At 38.1% G+C, this 24,306-nt stretch overlaps 1 protein-coding gene and 1 long non-coding RNA gene across 2 annotated transcripts; one reads left to right on the top strand and one right to left on the bottom strand.

The window, feature by feature from the left end:
• Nucleotides 1-261: 261 nt before the first annotated feature.
• On the top strand, nucleotides 262-24,057 carry bcl3 (BCL3 transcription coactivator). Its single transcript, XM_039679755.2, has 9 exons — nucleotides 262-1,633; nucleotides 2,918-3,080; nucleotides 12,836-12,944; nucleotides 19,912-20,119; nucleotides 20,917-21,005; nucleotides 21,155-21,232; nucleotides 21,504-21,671; nucleotides 22,211-22,277; nucleotides 22,371-24,057. Exons 1-9 carry the CDS (start codon nucleotides 1,126-1,128, stop codon nucleotides 22,889-22,891), a joined length of 1,911 nt encoding a protein of 636 aa, XP_039535689.2. The 5' UTR covers nucleotides 262-1,125; the 3' UTR covers nucleotides 22,892-24,057.
• On the bottom strand, nucleotides 8,340-18,103 carry LOC120484553 (uncharacterized). Its single transcript, XR_005623763.2, has 2 exons — nucleotides 17,806-18,103; nucleotides 8,340-8,675 (listed from the first exon to the last, which is right to left on the bottom strand). It is a non-coding gene; the product is annotated as an uncharacterized LOC120484553 (long non-coding RNA).
• Nucleotides 24,058-24,306: the final 249 nt, after the last annotated feature.

The raw sequence follows: 24,306 nt of genomic DNA, 5'->3' as shown, positions 1-24,306 counted from the left end.
TATCTTATCAGTTCTTATCAATCAGTCACTAATGATCCGCTGACCCAATGTGAATGCGCTGAAAAAGGCTACAGGAAGACAAGAGGTCGAGCCTGGCAGGTTTCCTGACAACAGCTGTGGGGGAGATCCCCGGCGGAGATCCAGCCCGCTTCCTACCAGGCACCAGGGTAAGCAAAATTAAAAAAAAAAAAAAAAAAAAGAGAGAGAGAGAAAGAGTAAAGCTACGGCTGAAAGGAAAGCAAAACTGCACACCTGTTATCCAACAGCTCGCGACACATTCAGCTGCACTAATGAAAAATGATTCAATAGCCAGAAAATAGGCTACGTCAAAATATGCAAAACACTGTCATCTAACAATTAAACCGAAACCGATTCCATGAAATATTTCACTATAAGACGCGTAAAAGTGTTGATAATTTGCATAATATTGCTACAAAATAGTCTTCATCTAACAATTAAACCGAAACCGATTCCATGAAACATTTCACTATAAGACGCGTAAAAGTGTTGATAATTTGCATAATATTGCTAAGTACAAAATAGTCTAATAAATATGCTACAAGTTTTTTTTAATCTGAACTGCACCTTCGACAGCGTTTAATCGTTTCGCAAATGGGTAGTACATAGTCTGCGATTCAGTTACAGCTGAAAGGGAAAACCCCAGTTCACTCACCCACCTACTTCCTAATTTGAGTGAATGAGAGAGGGAGACTCTGAATTCAGTTCAGATCATAGAGTCAGCGAGCAGCACAGCGCAGAGGTTATCATCATGACTGCAGCGCGTGATCAATAGCCTAATAGTAATAATGCACATGACAAATTGTCATTGCCCTAAAATGACATTCTTCTAATTGCATGTGAAATTAATAAGGATGTTTATTCAGTTCTATTTTTTCTAAACTAACCATTTAATAGAAAACTTTGTGCATACGCGGAGGCTATGAATTTAAATGTTTCAGTGAGCTGTGCTAAAACCTATTGAGCAAAGCGCGTAAGTATGTTGTTTAATCTAGACAGCAAGAGGTGATAGTCATCTTGGGACGGAGTCAAGATAGTCATATTGACACAATGTTAATAAAAGGATTCGTCTAGGACCCATATATCGCCTACCTGAGGACGAGGACAATGACAATGAGCGGCAGTAATCACACTGTGCCACTGGATCTTACCAACAAAACCAGAGAGCGTGGGAGCTGCGCGCAACCGGGAGACCAAGGTCGCCCTAAACATACTCCAGAAAGACAGGTGAAACCGAAGCAAAGGTTCAGCACTGGACTCGGGATTCTTCCCCCTGAATCACGGGACAGTTGTGATGGATCAGTTTCGCAGACGACTCAAACAGATTATGGGGATGTCAGGGCAAGCAGGACGCGCGAGGGTCCCACACAAACCCGACCTATAACCCCGAAGTGCAACAGTCAGACGGACGCTGCAGGGAAACCGACAGATTCCTCATTTTCCACGCGTCCGATAAAGAAACGTCCTTTCCCTCCGGATGTGGATCATGATACCAGTGGTCCAAGAAATATTTCACATAGCCCGGGTGCAAAAGAGTTGAAGGACTCTGCCGTGGGTCAAATACACAAAGATGCACCGCTGAGATTCTCTGACTCGCAGTTCGTAACACCATATCGTAAGTTTACAATATGTTTATTTTGACTGCTCTCTCGTATTATATTTTAAGTGCGAAACTTGGATGACTTTGTGGAATTCCACTTGTTCATACTTGGTGTCATTAGTTTGTGTCATTTTGAAAGTAGCCTATGTGTCCGTTCGGGTGGAACGCGTGCGTCGGCAATATGGTTGCGCAGTCATGGTCAGTCCAGACTCGAACCACAGTCAAAGCGAAACCATTGAGCTAATTAGAAGAATGTTTGGTTGAGCTGTTTTCAGAACGTGTCAGTGGGTTAAAATATGCAGGTGAAACCAGGGAGTATTATAATGTATATAATAAAATGACCTGTGTCAGACCCTCCTATAGCCTAGTTTTTTTTTTTTTTTTTTTTTTAAGTTGATAAAAAAGCTTGTGTGGTGTTATCTTATGTGTGAGAGGAGGTAAATATACAGCGCATGTAACAGTGACTGGTCCAGTATAGGCGCATGTAATGGTGTCTGGTCCAGTGGCAGGCGCATGTAACGGTGACTGGTCTAGTGGCAGGTGCATGTAACAGTCACTGGTCCAGTTTCAGGTGCATGTAACGGTGACTGGTCCAGTATGATTCATATGGCCACAATCTAGATTTGAATATGAGCTGTGAAGTTAGGCTATACAACATCAAACAGCAGGGGTAAAATCTTTGCGTGGCAGGGGGAGCTGCAACTTGACCAGTCACTGTTACATGCGGTGACACTGGACCAGTGACTGTTACATGCGCCTGCCACTTGTCCAGTCACCGTTACATGCCCCTGACACTGGACCATTCACCGTTACATGCGCCTGACACTGGACCAGTGACTGTTACATGCGCCTGCCACTGGACCAGACACCGTTGCATGCGCCTGCCATATGTTATGATAACACCTTTAGCTATTTCAAATAATCTAATATAAGCCTACAAATAATAATCTACATAATTATGCTGAAAGCGTCACACATTGGCATGAATACATTCCTGTTACATGTCTATTTCTTGCTCTTGATAGTGTGTTATACAGAACAATCTTATTTTGGCATAAAGATAATCTAAACCAAATGTATCCACACTGCAACTTTCCAAAATTGAGCCCAAGCTTTAGCAACTTTTTTGCAAACATCTCTTTTTACTTCTTCTTTGCTGGTAAAATGTAAGGACCTGGTAAAAAGGTTTTTCATTTTTCATTATGACCAGGCCAACTCTTCAATTAACTCTTTTTCATTAGTGTTGGTTTGATATGCATGCTGTTTTGTTTAATATTAATATTTTTTTCTTGTCTGTAGTTATAGCAGGCTATCCATTTTTCCAGTTGTCTCGGCATTACAGTCAACAGGAATGCATTGCTTTTCCGGTTCCCAATCTTTCACCTCCTCCGCCACTGGAAAGCACAGATCGTCTGCTGGCAGATATTGCTGCGGCCACATGTCAGGATGAAGATGGTGACACGTGAGTCTTTACCTCTTACCATGAGGTCTCATTTTGTGGTATGATGTAGTCTAAGAATTGATTAAGCTTAAACAACATCCCTCAAAATTGTCACAGGGCCATTGTGCATTCCATCTGAGAATTTTCAACGGGTAAAGAAGTAGATCAGACCATATTTTATAGTTTGTACTGTATATTTAAATAGTCGGTTTCATTGTTATACTGCACATGATTTTATTATTAGTATCAGTGACATGTAAATTATGACTATCAGTGACATGTACTTTCTGCTTTTTTGGAAATTCCAAATTATCCTAGATGTGTCATTCTGACTCTTGCTTAGTCATCCTGAACAAAAAAAGTCATAGATCCAGTGTGTTTCTGTTTATGTTGAATCACAAGAGACAAGATTTTAGTAGGGAGTCATTGTGACCCCTGTTACCCAGTACATTTCATCACAGTTGTTACACTTCCTGTTCAACAAGATCACTGAGCCCACCAAAATCATCTTATCTGGTAATGATCAACACCAAAGAAAGAGATGATCTGTTCTTTACTGAGATTGAGAGAGAGAGAGAGAGAGAGAGAGAGAGAAAGAGAAAAGGAGACTGACTCTGGAGGAGGGTATAGCTTGTGGGTAAGAGTAAGAGTAATTGAGAGAAACTGGTTTTCGATATTTCACGTGCTGCTGTTTCAGGGCTTGGTTTTATGAGTGTGATAGGTCATGGGGATGCCAGAGATGAGCATTATGGCTCCCTCAGGCTTTGGCAGGAACACAAATACATGTACATGTTACTGTAATATCTGAACCTTCACTTAGTATAAAAATATCATTTCTTATGTGAGTGAAACTTCTCCAAAAATGACACCTGGTGACATGCAATATTGATATCAAGGTTTAGTCAGCAGCAGCTAAAACATTGCTGTGAGCATTTAATGCTTAGTAAGCAAATTAAGCTGATTCCCTTTTTGAGAAATGTGATAATATATGGAGCACTGCGTATTTTTACTAACCATATTTTATCTGGCTTATTCCATAAAACAAATACCACTTAAAAGGATAGTACACCCCCTCCCCAAAAATTTGTCATTATTCACTCACCCTCATGTTGTTCCAAACCCAATGTGTGGTCATATCCTCATATGTGAAATTTTATTGAATTTTCTTTACAAAAAAGGTCCACGTTCTATTGCAAATAGTATATTGATGTATGAAGCAGAGCACACACAGAAGTCACAGCTTTCAGTTGGTCAATAGGGTTTATCAGTTAAACCCATTGCGAAATGTGCATGGGGAAATATTTTGCCCTTACACAAAATTCCCAATTGCATACTGTAGATTCCTATTGAAATGAATGGATTTTGCGTATGAAAATGTGACAGCACCTTTAGACATTCATTCATCTTCAGAACGCAAATAAAAATATTTTGACTAAATTATGCTTTTGACTAAATTATTTTAGTTATAGTTAATTTTGCTCTTTTCCATGTAGTTCCAATAAACAGGAACCTCAAGCTTTAAAATGTGCACTAAAGTATCATAAAATTGGTTCATATGATTTTTTTATTCTAAAGCCATATTACGAGAAACAGACCAACATTCAATAAACTAGAAGTCCTTATTCACTGATAATCCGGCCTAGCTCCTAGCTATGATGTATTAAAGGAATCACCCAAAAATGAAAAATATCCCGTAATTTACTCAACCCGTAAAGATAGGCATTTTGTTTTATAAAACATTTTTCTATATTGGTTGAAACTCTCCTCACATCCTGAAAGCAATCAATAATAGAAGTGGTCTAAATTTCAAAACATGTACATATATCTTCTGTGTATGTCATTCGGCCCGAATGCAATGATACAATGTCCTACCTGTCAGTATCAACATATGTATTTCCATACCTCCACACATCCTTTTGTAGGATGTAGTAGACACAGTCACCGGGCGCCATAAACAAACAGCAGTCATCTTACAGTTCCTCCTAAACCAAAACTGCATGCTTATGCTGTGTTCACGACATGTTCTACAATGATCTGACTTATCTCATCTTTATTTACATGGCACGGGTAAGTCCATGGAGGCTTCCATGTCATTCCACCATCTTGAAAAACTATATTAGCAGAGAGGGACAAAAAGCACTAGCCTACCTTAGCGCGTTTTCGCAATGCGTTTTCATTCAGAGCCAGCGTCATGTGACTAAAACCAGCTTTTTTCATTGCTTGGTTGTGTAATTCATTACATAGGCAGCATAACAGTAGAACATGTATAGTTTAACTCAATGAACTGCTATTGGAAGACATGTTGTCATAGCTTCTTGGTACGTAACGGCTACCATAGTTGCAACACGCATTTGAAAAAGCGAGGTGCTAGAGACAAGGAGGTAATCCATTAGCCGGAAGCTAATGACCCATTGTAGTAGAACTTCACCTGCTGTTAGCATTCCATTGACTCCCATTAATTTTGGCGTCACTTTGACAGCGAATAACTTTACCTCTGAGGGATCCAAAGACTCCATTTGTCCATGATTTATGTCTAAAGAAAAACGACAATGTATAAAAGGCCCCATTACTTTGTGTCTTACGTTATGGCCCCGTAGAAGCTGTTTTTGTAAAGATAGGCTTACGATTGCGTCATAACCACGGGACTCTCTGTCACACAGGAAAGAAATTACCGCATGGACAGGAGGAGAAGCTTGCGGGCAATCTGGGGGACGTGGAGGCATAAAGTCTTAAAGTTGCTCCTGCTCCTACTCACAATCTCTGTCTCTGTAAGATTCGGAAGGGAACGATTCAGATTCCTCTTGGCACAGCTACTAGAATACTTACAGCTGTCAGACAGGTTACTCCCGTCACATCTACGTCATCAGGCTCAGTTTGTGTCTGCGCTGTACGCTCAGCCATCAGGAAGTGAATGCTTCTAATTGGCTTCACTTTTCTCTGTTGAAATCTATGGGGTCGCTGTGTCCATTTCTTTTACTGTCTATGGCTAGAGAGCACTATTTGTTTGAATGTAAAAATTCCTACACAGTATACCTTTATACAAGCTTTGGATACAATTACAAAACAGGCGAATAATCTCACTCATCCAAAATCTCCGAAATAACTAATAGTGGAGTGCAGCCTTACGGAGAGGCTGCACTCCACTATTAGATGGAAATTTTACCATCGCGTCAGAACTGGTTACACTGTTGTCACTTGCGAAAACCAAATGGTGGCTTGTGGGTGGAAACGTGCAGAATAAGGGATGGTAATATTATAATAAGATCCCCTTCCTACTGTACCTCAAATCTGATCGTCTTATTTTTTACTTTCAGAGAAAGGCTTACCAAAACAAAGATACTGGGTTGTCATTTTTCACGTTTTCTGGGTTGGTAGATGCACCAGGAACCCGATTATAGCATTTAAACGTGGAAAAAGTCAGATTTTCATGATATTTCCTCTTTAAATATGGATATTTCGCTTACAAAAACCCATTACTTCGCTTCACTTCAGAAGGCCTTTATTAACCCCCTGGAGACTGATTACTTTTTATTCTGAATGGATGTGCTTTTTGGAGCTTCAAAAACTCAGCCACTATTCAAATCCATTACAAAGCCAGGAAGAGCCAGGATATTATTTAAGAGAAATCCAATTGGGTTCGGATGAAAGAATAAAGTCATATACACCTAGGATGGCTTGAGGGTCAGTAAATTATGAGATTATTTTTGGGTGAACTAAAATGAATATCCATTTAATGAGAGTCCATTTAAAGAAGCAGTGATTCCAGATCAAATCGTTCAATGAATCACTTCTATCTGAATGATATAAGTCTCAAATACTGGTTCTGCTCTCAAAGTTCAAATCACTGACTTGCTCTCAAGAAGAATATCAGTGAATAACAAATGTATGTTTGATTCTATCATAAAGAAGATAGAGCGTTCCTGGCATTCAAATGGTACAGCATGGCGCTAGCAACACCAGTGTCATGTGTTAGATTCCTAAGAAATGCATGATAAAATGTAATGAGGCCACAAGTCATACCACTTGTATGGTGCTTTTGCTCATCATTGTAATTTTATGGAAAAGAGCCACCAGTATAATTCTTCAGAATTTCACCTATTATATGTTCCAGAGAACAATAACAATGATTGTGTAAGTTGAAAATAACATGCAAACGATAAGGTGGACTGTTTGGGTGAACTGTTTTCTCAATAAAATGTAGTTGATATTTTGTTTGGCTTTCTAATTGGTGAGATTTTTTTTTAAAACCACAATTCCATCTTAACTGATACGCTGCACTGCTTACATTTTTAGCAAAGGTTTAGTTTCCAGTAGATCCCCATTTCTGTTTCTGACTATTGTTTGCATACACATACTGTATGTCAATCATGCTATTAAATCAACTGCATTTACAAAAACAGAAAAACAACAATCTTTTTTCTCACACACCGCCCTCCCCCCATGTGTGTGCTCTGTCCTGGCTCTTGCGTCAAAGGGTGTCTCGTGCTCTCACCTTGTTTTCTTCTCAGCACTTCACAGACCCTCATTTTCGGGAAAGCCTGATGTGAGTGCGAGCCTGTTGTGTGACTGCGGTTTTTTTTTTCAGGTGTCTTTTTTTCTCTCTCTCTCTCTTTCATCTTTTTTTCACTGCTTCGTGCGTTTAAAATGAATGGGCTCAAAAACCCAAACATCCGCTCTTCACTTCCTCCTTTACCGCTTTTTCTCTGTTGCTTATAGCCCCTCCTCGCTCTGTACTGTAAGCTTACATCCCTGTGCCATTTCAATTCTTTATACCCACTTTCTCCTCCTTCGTCCTCTCTTGTAGTCTACGCATTTGTATGAAGCACCACCATAAGATTACAGGCCAGATCATGCATGCTTTAAAAATTCTCTCATCATTTATTTACCCTCACTTCAAACCTGCATAACTTTCTTTATTCTATGGAACACAAAAAGAAGATATTTTGAAAAATGTCCCTACAATGAAGGTCAATGGGGTCCAATGTACATTTTTTGGAACCCCATTGACTTTCATGTATGGGCAAAAACAATATTCAAAATATCTTCATTTGTGTTTCACAAAAGAAACAAAGTGACAGACTTGGAACGACACTTGTTTCTGTTTCACCATCAGTAATGCCAAAGTTTTCTTGGATTCGATTTTCAGGGAATGTATTCAATCCAATAGAAGTCACTTTGGTTAAAAGTGTCGTTTCATGTAGATATTTAGGTTGTATGTGATGTGAAAGCTGTTTTCAGCTCTCGTGGCTATGCAGAGAAACATAGAGCCTTGACAAAGGGTTTCTCTCATCTTGCTGTTGGAATTTTTAATAGTCTCCTCTATACCCATTCAAGTTTTTTTTTAATAAGAGTGGTTGCATTTGGCTCAGGCTGTTTATGTCTTGTCTCAGCCTGTGAGTTTGTTTGCTACAGCAGCAGCAGGTCTGTGTGCTATAGGGGATGTTGGTTTGTGTTTCTGGGCTGTACAGGATGCCACACATGCGCCACTGCTCCGCCATAAGCCCTTCATCTCCTTCTGATGATGTTCAGGTTCCTACGTCAGTCTCAGCCTGGGCCTTATCTGTGGCTGCGGTCTAACTAACTCTCAGTCACTTCCAGGAACCCAGAGAGTTTCATCTGTCGAAAAGAAAGAGAGAGAAACTAAATTTTGACCTGCAGTATAAGTGACAGCAAAGCCAGTGATCATCAAGCAGACATATTTGTGACAAAGAAGGCCAACTTTGTGTTTTGGATAAAAATAATGTACATAAAAATATGGTGGTGATGGCGCAGTGGATAAGACACATACCTTTGGTGTGAGAGACCCGGGTTCGAATCCACTGTGAGACACCAATGTGTCCCTGAGCAAGACACTTAACCCCTAGAGGTGTGCGACCTCTGACATATATAGCAATTGTAAGTCGCTTTAGATAAAAGCGTCAGCTAAATGAATAAATGTTAAAACTAAAACTAATTGGCCATCAAATGTGACAAGAACATACAATTAGAGGGGTGATGAACTGAGAAATCAAGTTTTCCTTGAGCTATTGACATCTAAGAGGTCATCATATTATAAGAATATCCTGTAAGTTTCAGAACTGAAAACGTCCTTGTTAGTCCAGTAAAAGCTTTTGTTGACACCAGCCTCAGCAAACGACTCGTTTTTCAAAGTGGGGAACTATGACGTCAAAGAGGATAAAACACCACCCCCACAGAAGAAGATCAACGCCTACTTCAACACGGCCGGTTTAGCCCCGCCCAACGATTCGTGCATTACACGCATAGCTAAATAATATAGGCCTGCCTACCTCGTGATGACAAACCGGGTCGAGAGTGAAACTCATTATAATATGCAAAACTGTTATCCCCTCACAGCAGTGGGCGTTTACTTCCAAGTCTTCAATGCAAGACGCCCATAAAAAACGAGCGTTTTTGAGCTAAGCTCAAAACTAGGGTAGAAAATAGCCTATTACTTTTTCATTTTGATGTTTTTTAATGTAAAAACCAAGCAAACGTCATAAGTTGACCTCAGACAACAATATAAAAAAAAATTCAAAAGCTGGATCATGACCCCTTTAAATAGCTTTATGTACATTATTTCTATCCAAAACACAAAGTTGGGTTTTTTTCTTTATAACACAAAGTGATATAAAATGTAAAGTATCGTTTTGCAGACAGATTCAATGAAATGCTACCTGCTTTTTTGCTGTTGTTTCTTTCTGTATGTATTCTGTATCGCACAATCAATTTGTACAAATTCATATAAAAGTATAAGTAAAAGGTGGCTAATTCGTACGACCTCACTTGTACGAATTCATACGATTTGTCTAAACCCCAGTGATGTTAAAGGGCGAGGTCAGGGGTGGGTCATTTGTAAGAATTCATATGAATTGGGCAACTCGTAAAATATGTACGATTTAACAAAAATCTTACTAATTCGTACGAGTGAGGACGTATGAATTCGTATGAATTCGTACGAACTGGCCACTTCGTAAAATTCTACTATATCAGTGTTACAGTTGCAAGGAACACACAAAGAAGATGAAGATCAGGTATAACGTCTTTAATCCACTCAGAAGGTTGGCTAATACAAGACAAGGCAAGCAAACAAAACCAACCGCTATACGGAAACATGAACAGAAAATGGGTGAACAAACACAGCAAACCTTGGGTAATTAATGACACACAGTTGAACTGAAAACTAATCTGTTACCATAACAACTAAAGAGTGGTGGGAAAACTGAACAAAGGAAGGCAGGAAACTGGTTAAAACAAACGAAAAGTCTGTGATAGTGCAACGAAGAATAATCGTGACAGTCAGGGGTCTTCAATTGTTATCAGTTCCGCCCAAGAACCCCTTGGTGAATGCAGATGGAGGAGGGACTGTCTTTTAAATGTTGTATAAATTTGTGTTGTAATTAAGCCTGACCTGTTATTACAGCAATAATGAATTTACTCACTTTATGTTTAAATAAAATATTCAATCCTTATATATTTTTTTAATTTATTTTATGTAATATTCCCGTGCTTATTCTAAATAATTTATCTGTGCACATCGTTATTTTTTGTCAAATTCATCAAAAACCCGCAGTGATTTTTCATACAGTATCTTCTCCTATGATGTGTTTATTGGCCTTGAGGGGCGGGACAACCTGTCACTCACATGAGATCACAGCAATAGTAAACAACAACCATCCAACAATCCAATCAATTCACAAAGGATAAAATCAAGTCATTTTGTCAACATTTTTTCTTGTTCGGGAAGCAGTGTTCATAGGGAACAAAAGACCGTCACAACTTCCATTTCATGCTGACTTTAATCTTTTCTCTGGTGACGTGTGCAGTTCCCGTCCAGTAACCTGTCACTCAGATTAGATCGCAATTAGCAAACAAAAATAAATCAATTGCTGGTTGACAAAATCATGTCCTGCCCTAGAGTTTGTCTTGTTTGCGAAGCACCTTTTTACACAAATATAAGTCCCAATATAGGAAGCGATTGTAATTTCCATTCCATGACTTTACTAGCGCTTACTGAAAATGCAATAGGCAGAGATTTGTTCATTTCGTGCTGCAAGTAGCAGTTTTGATGCATAGAGAAAAAATAAATCACTCTGCCCCATATATGCCTTTGCAACATGACACAGGCCAGTTTTACTCGTTCTGTGTAAACATACAATTCTGATAAACCCGATAAAGACTCCTTGTTACAAAGTTCTTGTCACAAGGGCTGAACACATGGCCCTGATGGCAGAACTGAAAAAGCATGAGATTTCCTGAAGTACGTTGACGCTGACCTCACTTACAGGAAAGGAGGCTAATAAAGAAAGAATTAAGCTACTAATAATCTCTTCTGCTTTCTTCTCAAAAGCAAGGAGGAGGCAGTTCAGGCAAGTCATAGCCTGGGTCAGGCCAGCTTGTATTCATTTTGACTAGATCGCTCTTCTCTTCCTCTTTTGGTTTGATGCTTCATGCAGGATTGTATGGTGACTGTTGAGCCAAACAGAAAATCTTCTTCGACCTTATGTTATATATCACCTGTTCTTTTACTCTTGTGGTTAAATGTCCTTCTCTGCTTTATTTCCAAACTCTTGCCACAGCGGAATAACCCACATGAGACAATTGCAACAGCCAATTATAGGACAATGTTTACATTTATCACTAGAAAAATGAATCAGCTCCATAATTCAAACCATTGGCTTCCCCACGGTCTGTGTTCCGGCTTGTTTCATCCCACAGTGACTCAAAAGACAATATAAACAATGAGAGCCCCTGTTCTTCACGGTTCCCTTTTTCTATCCCTCTCTCATTTTTCCAGTTGCTGCAGTATGACTTCCCATCTATTAACATTCTTTCCACAAGAACTGTTTTATAGTTCATAATGCAAGAAAATAACTTACATTGATAACAACCCTAAGTTTTAGTCATGCGTAAAAGTGTTTTGAAATTATCTTTTATCTCGATGACTTCAGATGTTTGTTTTATAATGTGCAATATTCTATGGCCACATGTGTTGATGCACTCTGCACATAGTATTGATTCCACTCTTTTAATATTGTGATGCATTTAATAGTGATCAATTGGTATACAATGGTGCATGTTGTACTCTTCAGATAAGTTGTGAATATGTATCATGCTTGTGTTTCAAGTCAGTGCAAGGTTCTTCTTTGTACATTTCTCAGGGTTTCATGGGAAGTCCTGCTAGAGGAGTCTGAAAAGCACAGAAAGCCCCTAATGCAACAGTAAATATAATGATAATTAGTATTCAAAACAGAAAGAACGGTGCCATTGTCCCTGAGGGCAGGAAGTGACTTCAAACCAAAGTAGCTGTTACTGGAAGCAGAATTAGAAAAAAAAAAAGAATAATTTAAAAGATTTCATGAAGAGTCCCTTTCTCTTTCTCACGCAGTTTTCTTCCTCTTCCCAAACTTTGACTTCTACACTCTCACCTCAGAGAGGCTTTCTGTGAAATGATAGGGAGATAAGCGTTTCCCTGTACTCACCAACACTGGTTGCATTAAAAGCCACTGTGTACAATATGAGTCATACACATGATTGTTTTTACAAACCTTTAGTCCACCAGGTGAAGTGTCATTCAGTCAACTTTTTGAACTCTTTGGTTGACTTGTGCAGGCCGTTAAAGAAGACAGTCAACCCTGTATTGTTACAAGAAATGCATCACTATATATTTTGATGGTGCTAGTTTTGTTCGTGTGGTTATGAATTTACAGGACTATGCATGCTGCTTTTGCTGTTATTTCTGTGTTTAGGTAATTAATGCATCTGTGTATTATTTGCAGACCTCTTCACATTGCTGTGGTCAAGGAGAACATCCAACTGGTCAGATGGCTTATTGAAATATTTCGACGGGCCCACAAAGACCTGGACATTTTCAATAACCTACGGCAGGTAAGGTATATACAAACACATCAAAATAGGTTGCATTATACAATAAGGTTTTATTTTTTAACGGGATAGATCCAAATCTGTCATCAATTACTCCCTCTTATGTTGTTCAAACCTGTATGAACCTAAAAGAAGATCTTTTGAAGAATATTGATTACCAAATAGTTGATTTATATAGTTTTTTTTTTTCAGTCAATGGGAAGTTAATATGGAAGTCATCAACTTTTTTTGTTACCCATATTTTTCAAAATATCTTCTTTTGTTTTCAGCAGCAGAAAGAAATTCATACAGGTATGAAACAACTTAAGATGGCAGCTTGTTTCCGCCATGGAATAAAAAAAATCAGAAATTCTCGCAAATCTCAGAATTGTGTGATATAAAGTCGCAATTGACCGTTCGCAAAGACCCGCCCCCTTTAGTTACTGTTGATATGTCTGACAAGCGACACTGTCAAGCCACACACCATATTCTCACTCAGTGAAACATACATTACGGAGTAAAGAGGACACTGACAAGGTGCTAACAGGCAGGACAGAACAGGTTACTTTTGAAATGAAACATAGTCTCAACTTTCAAATATGGTCATTTTTTTAAAAGAAATTTCTCTTTAGCTCTTTACTGTGTCTGACAGAGCCTCTTAAAGCTGCTCGTGAACCAATCATCTCTTCCTTCTGGTTAATTCATAGCATGGAAAGATATCAGTACACTCCGTTTTTCAAGTTCAAATCCTCCAACGTTAATTTACTAACTCTTCTCACTGCTTTGTCAGACAAAAATGGTGGGATTCAGCGGATGGCGGATTATGATTAGTCAGATCGCCTGTCAAACAAACTCCCTGCGAAGGGTCTACAAAATAAGAATTTAGTGACAACTATGCCTTTAAACTATTCAAATTATGATGTTATTATTAATAATTATATTAACATAATTATGAATACATTTAAATCATTGGAATATTTAATATTAAAAAAGTATTTAATGCTTAATTAAAACACTTAAAAATCAAGAAATCATATATTTTTTAAAAACTTTTATTTTTAACACGTGGTTTTGTTTGTTTTCCAGTTTGTATTTATAAAAACAAGCAGCTTTGTCATAATTATAGTAGAAATACTGGAGGAAATATTGTAATTTTGTAATTGTAAAATAAAATTGTATTGTTAGTTCATGATGTATTAAATTGAGCCTTATTGTAAAGTGTTATTACCTACCTCGGCCTTCTCAGCAGGGTGTGAAGGAAAGAAGGGAATTAATGTTAGTGACTGCTGGATTAAGAGGATTTAACAAACTACACCGGGCTAGTTAAACCTGAGTTCTTGTCCCTGTGGGCCATAACTGTAAATTTCCACAATAGTGTTCTTAACTGTGACGAGATACATGTAGCCTAGGTTTGAACAGAAGAGGAAATTACTCCTAGGGCACTGTTGTTCTCAGGCAGTGCCGCCGTACTGTTTGCGGTTATTTGAGCACCTTTAATAGTCACTGGCCTGCCCACTTGTGTGCTCACCACATGGCCACCACAACACACTGTGTGCTTCGCTTCATCTTGCTCCCATGTGTCAGAAGACCAGTCAGACTGTTCCCAGGCTTTCACATCCTGCTCTTCACCTTTTTGCAACTCCTGGTTGTGTTAACCCTTACTTCCACCACTGACACTCAACCACATTATCAATTACCGCCATTGCATGTCTAACCAGGCATAAAAAATTACCTCAAATTCACGTTTAGGTTTCACTTGACGTACAGACGCACACTTTCACACACAAACACGAATGCTTGAATATTCACAGGCAGTCGGCAGTTACCAGAAGCTGCGTGTATGTCTTAGCTGCGGCCTGAAACTTGTTTCTGTCAGATTGTTGAGGTTAACATTTGTGTTATATCCTGTGTTCAATTCTTATTTCCCCAGAAATGTGAACTGCACATTCGCATGTCTTTGAAGCTTAGATGGAGTTTTGATTAACTTTTATTGCAGCGTTTGAAGAAAATTACAGTTTTGGTGTTTCCAAATCCAAGATTTGTTAGGGAATACAATGATTTATCTGATTAATGTGTGATATTATAATGGCAGGTAGACACACAGCTGACTGGTACGAGACAGAGGAAAGTGTTACTACAGCTATTATTATTACTATCACTAGAAATTGTACATGGTAGACTTGTATCGCCATGTCTCTGGTTCAGCTCCACACTTTTGTAAATCTTGTCCTCCCACATGTCTGTCATGACTGACACTGACATTTGTGTGTGCGTGCGTGTGTGTGTGTGTGTGTGTGCACATGACAAATGTGTTTTGCGTTTTATCAGTCAAGCAAGACAGCAGCTGATGAGTTGTTTGCATGGCCTGTCGGCGAATTCAGTTTACTGTATATGTTTTTATACTAGTATGAGTGTATGTGCAAACACAAGTTCAGATGCATACAGCAGCCGCTTTAACTAAGTATCCTCATTCCGAGAAGTCACATGACCCCCCCCCCCCCCCCCCCACCCTCACACCCTGGGTTGTTTCTCAACATACCTTGTGTTGAGGTTTGAAGGGTATTAAAAGGGACTTTCCCTCTCTCTCTCTCTTTCTCTCTCTCGCTTTCTCTCTCTCTCTCTCTTGCACTCTTGTAACATGCTTATCTTTTTTACCCTGAATTATAAAACACTCCTGTCCTCTTTTACTACAAGTAAGAGACCCATTGATAGCTTCACAGAAAGCCTAACCCATAAGTTAACTTTACATAGCTATATTAGCATTAATTCCAAGCATAAAGCACATCCTAAAATAGTGCCTGTTGACTTCCTTAATGCATGTTCCTGGACTTGTTGTGAACGATTCATTGGTGCATGTTACTTCAAAAAATACCTTCTGTTTTCCTCCTTTCAACTTATGTTATTTAATGTTAAAGTGCCCCTATTACAGTTTTTCGAATATCCCCTTTCATGCAGTGTGCAATATAGCTGCTTCTGAATGTAAACGTTGTAAAGTCGAAAGTGCACGATAAATAAAGTTATTGTCTCTCTCCCAAAAGAAAAAATGGACTCTGAACTGCCTTAATGAGTTGTTTTTCATTCGAAACCTACTGATTTGCGGTTCTAGGTCACTAGAAGATACATTTGCATGTTGCACGTTGTAAACTGACGACTGTTTCTTGAATCTCGCGAGAGATCAACACGTGATTCGCAAAACGCTTGCTCTTGAAAGATCCGTTCTCGGTTTATTTCGACCAGCTTGTTCCTCAGAAACACAACCTGTAAATATAAATAATCATTGGTGTATATATTTTCTACCGTGTGTTCAAAATATGTAGTATTAAGTTTCCGCCTGAAGGCTAAATCATGTTATCACTGTCTTACTGGAAATGGTTTGCTAATCAGCTGTTTGGCCACTATTACCTAAAATTGTGTCTATTAATGCAGATTATCTGTCATTCCAACGCTATCTCACGACCAATTCGTATGGCAAGAGATACAAATTGGTCGCCACCTTTTAATTTGTACGAGTGATTAAAAGGTGGCTATTTCGTACGAATTCGTACGACATCACTCGTACGAATTTGTACGATTTGTCTAAACCCACGTGATTGGTAGGTTTAGGGGCGTGGTCAGGGGTATGTCATTCGTACGAATTCATGCCAATTGGGCAACTCGTAAAGTATGTACGATTTAGCAAAAACCCTACTAATTTGTACGAGTGAGGTCATACGAATTGTTATGAATTAGCCACCTTGTAAAATTCGTACAAATTGCCGTGAGATCAGGTTGGTCTTTCTTTCTACTTTGAGTAAAGATAAAGGATTGAGCAAGATTTGTTTTACAATGTTACTTCAGTCCTTTACGTTAGTGCTCGACTAATGTATGCGCTGTTATTGATTCAGTTCCTGCATGTGCACCACAATAAATTTGAAATATACACATTGGTTTGCTGATAAACATGCACGTATTAATGCTAATGGTGAGTAATTACAGTTGTAAACATCTAATGACTGGGCCATCTGGCCAATCAGAGCAGAGTAGGCTCGCGGAAACTGAGCGATTTAGAGAGGCTGATTCATCAATCGAGTCATTAAAAGGTGTTCTAAGCGATGTCAGGTGACGTGACTTCTTGTTGACGTTTAAAGTATTTTCAAACAAAACGGAGGCAAGATAGACCCTCCCTCCTCCTCATCTGCACTGTCCCCCCCAAACCCCACCCCCAGGGCCTTCTTGTCAGTTATTGGCTGGAACAGTTTGCTATGTTTCGTGGAGCGGGTTGCCGTAGTTTGTTTTTGTTGCCATTTATGGAGCCTGGGTTGTCTGCATAGGCCGCGTTTTTTTTCCCTGTGTGTTTAGGGGACAGGCAGCTAGTGGATAGTGAAGAGATGTTTGCTGTATGTGGCAAAAATGTTTGGGCCTAAAAAACGCGTAACATCGCTTAGAGAACCTTTAAGAATCATCAAAACATTTGGTGGTGTGAAATGTATATTATGATAAAATTTCTTTTCTTTTCCTTTTTTTTCCCTTTGATGCATGTAAACTTGTTGTAGTAGATTAGGAGCCTAACAATAGCCAAATAGCTACCTTGCTCAACTTGGTCACACTGCTCATTTGACTGGTTTTAGAGGGATTTTGGGCACTTTTCAGATGGTCATGCTGGGGGACCAGATGGCCAACCAGTCTAAAACCAGCTGACCTCAAATTTGGTCAGTCTGGGAGACAGGCTTAAACCACATAAGACTGCCAAAACTTTTTATGCTGGTTTATCCTGGATTTTTCAGTTATTTAGATCTGGCTCTATTTTGCCATACAATATTTATTTTGCATTAAATATCATGCTTGCTTCACATACATGGGGTTCATTTCAAAAGTGTGACATGAATGTATAAAACAGCATTCATACCTTTGTTGCATGGATTGAGTGCACTGTTTATTTTTCCTTTCCTTTCGTGTCCTTGTGTTCTTGTTTCAGCCCAGTCATCAATGCAAAATTATGCAAGATTTAGTTTCAGTTCGCTAGAGTGGGTTTTTGGCTCATGTATGTGTCATGAGTTTTCCCTTCAATCACTTTCCTTATTCATCCAAGATTCCCCTTTTTTCTGTCTTTTCTTCTTTTTTTTCCCCTGTGTTTACACACAGGAATGTGAGCCTAAGAACTCACTGCAGGGGAGAGGAAAGGGATTTTCCCTCTCTGATCTATCTCTTCCCTTCATCGCTCCCTTTGCTCAATCATTTCCGGCTCCTCCTTTCCCTTTCTCTCTATCTCTCTCATCCCTCATTTTCTCCCCTCATGCTCTTCCAAGCATTTCCATTTCCTCTTTAAACCTTTATTGGTGGTTTATTGGTCAGTTATTGCAGGTTCATTGAAATTGTATTATGAGAAAGGTACTATTGCACTAAAACTTCTCTTCTTATGTAAAACGTCCTTTCTTATACAATTTCCTGTTTCAGGGCATGCCTAAAGAGGATGTGATTGTGTTTTATCCATCACTGTTTCTAAGTTAGATTTGTAATGATTGATCTGGGCACAAAGAAAAATCCATCAAATTTTATGTGTGTGGTAACATGTCTTTTAGCACATACACAAAAGTGAGTGAGTCAGAGAGGATTCAGGGAAATACGAGAGTTGTTTTCATAGGAAGGGAGGGCCAAAGGCATTGTGACAGCAGAGGAATTTCTGTCTTCATTCTCGTTGTACTTTTTTTTTTACTGTGCCTTACTGGAACATCCTCCCTCCGGTGACAAACCAGTCCCTCCTCTCTATGCTAGCCGAGAACCAACTTTACCTGCTAGCAAGCCTGAACTGATGCTAATCTTTAGTGGGTATCATTGAAAACCACAAACCTCTCTTTATCTTTTTCTAATCTTCACGATAGATTATTTCAATTATGCAGGTTTAGCTTCCTATATTATTAGAAATGGATCTATGGATATATGATTTGGATATATGGATATATGATTTTATTGTATGTCTGAATGCAAGATTGAACATTTACCTTTTCAAGAACTGTCAAGTGACTAATGTAATGCTTTTTTGCTCCCTGTATATGCTTACATTGAAGGAACTAGTGCTGTGTGTTGTCATCTTGACTCTCAGTTCTTGTCTGTAACCCTTGATGTTGTTTTTTTTTTCTTTCACTTTGTTGTTTAACTGCTTTCAACAACGCTAGTTCTCAAGAATTTTACCTCAGGTGAAGGAAACGAAAATAAAGTTCTCTATGATTGGTTTGACCAAGATTACTTGTAAAGTTTCACTAATGTGTACACACACGCAGACACTTAAACTTCGGTGTATTACAGTTATGTCAGTTAATTTATTGGTGAAAATTAAATATTTCATTAAAAAAAAACTATTCACAGAAGCTAAGCACAAATTACAATTGTTTTGCAGTAGAAATGCAATAGAAACGATTGACAGTAATATTCAGCGATTAACCGATGCAAACCATTCCATAATTGAAGTGAAAAGAGACATTACAAATTTACTTGTAGCACATTTGTAATGCTATAAAGAGTGAATATGTGCTTATTTAAACCAAAATATTTTCACAAATAGTTGAAAGGGATTACTTTACAGTCAATTTTTGTTCTTAATACTGCTTTACCAAAAAAAGTTCACGCTTGTAGTAGTACTGGTAGTTTGTTAGATGTGATAGATAAGTCACTGCATAGCTGTTTACAAAGGGGCGTTAACCCGGTTTTATCTCATCAGATCTGTGGAACTGACCTTTAACCTGTTAGACAAGTTCCAGGTTAGCAGCTACGGTAACAGGAATCCACACCAGGATATGACTCAACCTATTAGTCCAAATAAACCTGAACACCTTATCAGACATCAGAGTTGTAGATTTGTTTTGATACTCAGCTTAAATATTGACACGCAATGACAGTTTTGAGAGTTTTGATCATGTGGTCTAAATATAACTGGCTCTTAAATATACTGTGGATTTGATTAACTGAATCAGTAATTCTCTCTCTCTCTCTCTCTCTCTCTCACTCACTCTCTCAGACACCATTGCACTTGGCTGTAATCACCCATCAACCTATTCTGGTGAAAGCTTTCCTGGATGCAGGATCTGACCCCGGAGCTCTGGACCGTAATGGACAGACAGCGCTGCACTTGTGCTGTGAGCACAAAGATGTAAACTGCCTCTCTGTCATCCTCAGACACTACCCCCAAAACCCTTTGCCCCACTTGGAGATCAGGAACTATGAGGGTGAGTGCTAGACCTACATCTAGAATGGTATATTTATTGCATTACATACATTTTTTTTTTTTTTTTTGTAGCACAATAGGGAAATGTTATTTCATAATAAGGTTAAGCTTCATGCCTTAAATCTGCAGGGGTGGAGCTTGGTCAAGATCCACCCATTTGGCTCTGCAGTGAGCGCCACTTGAATGGATGTGCTGACACTACAGTTCTCTTAACTATATAGTCCTGTTTAGTACAGCAATATAAGCAAATACATAACTGGAAATGAACATTTATCTTGTTTGTTTTGGAAAATTATATATGCCATCTTCAGAAGGCCAAACTTTTTTGCTATGTGCTGTGTTCCACTGGGGGGCAGCTCCTTTTCATGGATTTTCATGCATGAATGTATGATTATGTTTTGGAAAATCTTTGCTCATCAGGAAGGAGGGGAGAATATCACCATCTAGCTTTATTTGTGGATTCTGACACAATAATTTCCTCTTGTAACAGACAACCACTTCTGTAGTACTAAAGAAAACTGTATTTTTTTAAGTATGCTGAACTAAACCGTTAGTATTATTTTATTTTTTATAAATTTCATAGTGTTTTATCTTATTTTTTTATTCAAAGTTTCAGAATATTATAATTTTTCTAAACAGTACTTGCAGTTGATATTGGCTTCATTCATGTCTAACAAATGTAAGATGAGACATTTCCTGTTGCTGTCACAAATCGAAAAGTCCCTAGAAACACATTTGTAGTGTATTGTTGAAACATGTCGAAACTCGCTTCATGAATATTTTGTTCTTTAATTTAAGGTCTGACACCCCTCCACCTGGCTGTGCAGAAAGGAGATAAAGCATTGACAAGACTCGCATTGGAGAGCGGAGCTGAAATCAACGCTGGGGTCAGTGAATTTGTTCTCATATCATCTACACTATCTTTATGCTTTCAGATGTGATACTATGCCTGCAGTATCGGTGCAATTAGTTGTGTATTATGGTCTCTATGGTTCAATTGTTTGTTTATTATGTCTCTTTTTCTCTTTTAACACAGGATAATAAAAGCGGTCGCAGTGCACTGATTCATGCTGTAGAAAACAACTCTATTGACATGGTCACCTTTCTGATCGAGGTGTGTGAGTGCATATCTTTTTTTTTCTGTTGAGATTTCTGTTGAAATCCAATGAGTCAGCTATTAAGCCAGTCATTTTCTCGATCATCACTTTTGTCTGTTCCTTTCATTTTTATCTTGTATACTTCTCTATTGGTGAGCACAGGAAAGAACATGTATAACTATGAGACTGAAATCTATTAATCATTATTACTCAGTGTTTGTATGAGAGTGGATGAGAAGCAGTTATTAGTGTTTATAATGATTTTTTTCTGTGTGCTGTGTCATTCAGAGTGGGTGTGATGTGAACGCACAGTCTTATAGTGGGAATACAGCCTTACACAGCGCTTGTGGCAGAGGTCAGATAGAGATTGTCAGGGTCTTGCTGAAGAATGGAGCTGACAGTAGTCTTAAAAACAACCACAATGACACTGCCATCATGGTAGCAAAAAACAAAAAGGTAAGAACTGAAAGAATGGCAGTAATGCATTTGAAAACATGTACTGTATATTTATTAATCTTGCCTAGATATGTATTTATTTACAAAGCGAAGTGATTTTTTTATTTATCAACATAATATTTAAAAATAAATTAGAGAAAGTCACTAAGTCTTTCATAATAAAAGTTAATAAAGTCAGTAAAATATATTTATTGTACATCAACTCTGCCAACAAGTGGCGATTCACAAAACTTACATTGCTCAGTTGTATTGCATATTAACCATACACTTTAATTGCCAGTCAGACGTGTCACCAAAGATACATTATTGTTGTTCGAAGCCTTATGGAGACCATTTCTTCTAAGAGAAAAAGAAACAAAATAGCAATTAACATTAAAACTAGAGATTAAATTTGTGATTTAATCTCAAGTTTGTGACTTCTCAAGTTAAAGGTCCCTGAAGTTTAAAAAACAACAACATCGGCCCCATAATCTGTCCATGTGTGTTACCATAACTTCTGTAATTCATCTAAACAAGTATTTTTGTGTTTTTGTCTTAAGGTGTCTGATGTGCTGCGTGGGAGGGGCACTCGCACCTGCAATGGGAAAACGTTACCTGGCAGTAATGGTAAGAGTCTCTCTGAAATGACAAGAGTGAAATTATCTCTAAACACCTAAAGTAGGCCATTTAAAGTTTTTAGTCATTTTTGTCCCTGTTTAGGCTCTCTGTCCCCTGGCAGCTCCAACCATTCTCCCCAGATGACTCCCACTTTTCAGCGCAGTACATCGCATTCTCCTGTGACTCCAAATTTACCACGAAGTCGGTCAGCGGAGAACATTTCAGAACGTCAATCACCGATGAACAGCAATGAAAAAACCTTTCTGCAAATGTTGCCTCGGACACACCATAATATGGCAGTAGACAACAGGGCAGGGTACGGAATGGCACTCCATCCTTTCCCATATGTGTCACCGTCTGTGTACGACCAAATTAAGCCACCTGTCTCTCACATCCAGAGAAGGACTCTAATCTCTTCCCCTCTTTACTATTCCCCTGGTATTCAAAGACCTCCATATTATCCGGATACACAGATAATCTTACTCCCCAGTATCCCTGTGCCAATCTCATATGGCTCTCCCTCACAGGGTGCTGGTAACCAATCACGGCCATCCAGTCGGAGCAGTGACCAATCAGACATGTCTACTGTGAGTGTAAACAGTGAAGAAAGAGGTGTGAGTTGATAGCTGCTAGATATTTAAACAGCTGTCCCTCTTAAAGGGATAGTTCACCCAAAAATTAAAATACTGTTTGAACATACTGTATGTAGTAACTAACTGGCTTTGGTGACCATAGATTGAGTAAATGATGATTTTTGGGTGAACTGATTCCTTTATAAGTGGTGTTTGAATATTATTTGCGGTTGACCACATACTGACTGATTTATAGCATGCATATATATATCTAAACATTTTGTTAAATCTTTTCAAATTTTGATAAGTTTATGCTGACGTTATGAAGTTTTGCTAAATCAAGAACATTACTGTATATTTGTGTTACCAAGTGTTTTGCTATGTAATTGAAATGATTATGCTGGATTTTGTCATGTATTTTAAAGAGCTATGATATTTATACTTCTATAGTAAGAAACAGATTTTTTTTTTTTTTTTTTTTTTCCCGGTTTCATTTGTGTTTTTTACTGTGGAGTCTGTATATTTATTGACAGCATTTTGGTTTTCCCATGTAGTCCCATGTTCAGATTTTCCAGAATTAAGTTACCCAAATTCGTATGACAGAAAATCTCGTTTACAAAAAATGTAACTGTCAAAAATTGTATTTCACACAGTTAGGCCCTCAAACATTTATCATTAGGGTACACACATGACAGCCAATTTCAACCAAGTACAATGCATCAGAGGTCAATTTTATCTACAATGAACGTTGTCAACTATTGTTAAAGAAAGCATTTTGAAATTGAGATTTTTTTTTTTTTTTTTTTGCAGTTATATTATTTATGTGCCTGTTGATTATACCAAAATTGTTACTTGTGCCAATTATATTTCAGTGCAAATCTTTGAACGGTAGCTTGAAATCTCTGTCAGAAGAAGTGACAAATTATGAGTTTTGACTCACTGTCTTAAAATGTATAATCTTGTAGGAAGCCAGTGTGGGAAAAAAAAAAAAAAACTGTGGGTAACAGGAGAGTTAAAACCATTGCCGGAATCTTTAGAAACTGTGATTAACATGATACAGCATGGGCTTTGATATGAATTTCAAAAGAGGTACTTAATGGTGATATTGCTGGCAGTAATGTATACATTTTGATTTTATTATGAATGTGTGAATATAAGTGCAGCAATATAAAATAACCTAGTTTACTTTGAATAAAAAATACATATTTTTATACATATCTAATGCATTTCATGACTAATATTTGTATAATATAGTAGCCAATATGATTTCTTCTTCTTCTTATTATTATTATTATTATCTAAATATACCTCATCAATATTTATTATTTATGTTAATAATCACGTTAATGTGATGATTTTTCATACATGACGAAACATTATCACCACAACAAAATATTATGTGCATGCTTGATTTGAAATATAAAAGTTGTGTTGGGTGATGATTTTATTTGTGATGATAAATGTTT

This window comes from Pimephales promelas, chromosome 12 (assembly GCF_988280905.1).
Source record: "Pimephales promelas chromosome 12, fPimPro1.hap1.1, whole genome shotgun sequence".
Classification (NCBI taxonomy): domain Eukaryota; kingdom Metazoa; phylum Chordata; class Actinopteri; order Cypriniformes; family Leuciscidae; genus Pimephales; species Pimephales promelas.
This window is presented reverse-complemented; position numbering and strand designations above follow the sequence as displayed.

Bases quoted from the DNA above. Each gene is read 5' to 3' on its own strand.
- bcl3 (XM_039679755.2), top strand. From the start codon at position 1,126: ATGACAATGAGCGGCAGTAATCACACTGTGCCACTGGATCTTACCAAC. The intron at 1,634-2,917 runs GTAAGTTTACAA...TCTTGTCTGTAG, and splicing joins GCAGTTCGTAACACCATATC to TTATAGCAGGCTATCCATTT. The intron at 21,233-21,503 runs GTGTGTGAGTGC...TGTGTCATTCAG, and splicing joins TGGTCACCTTTCTGATCGAG to AGTGGGTGTGATGTGAACGC.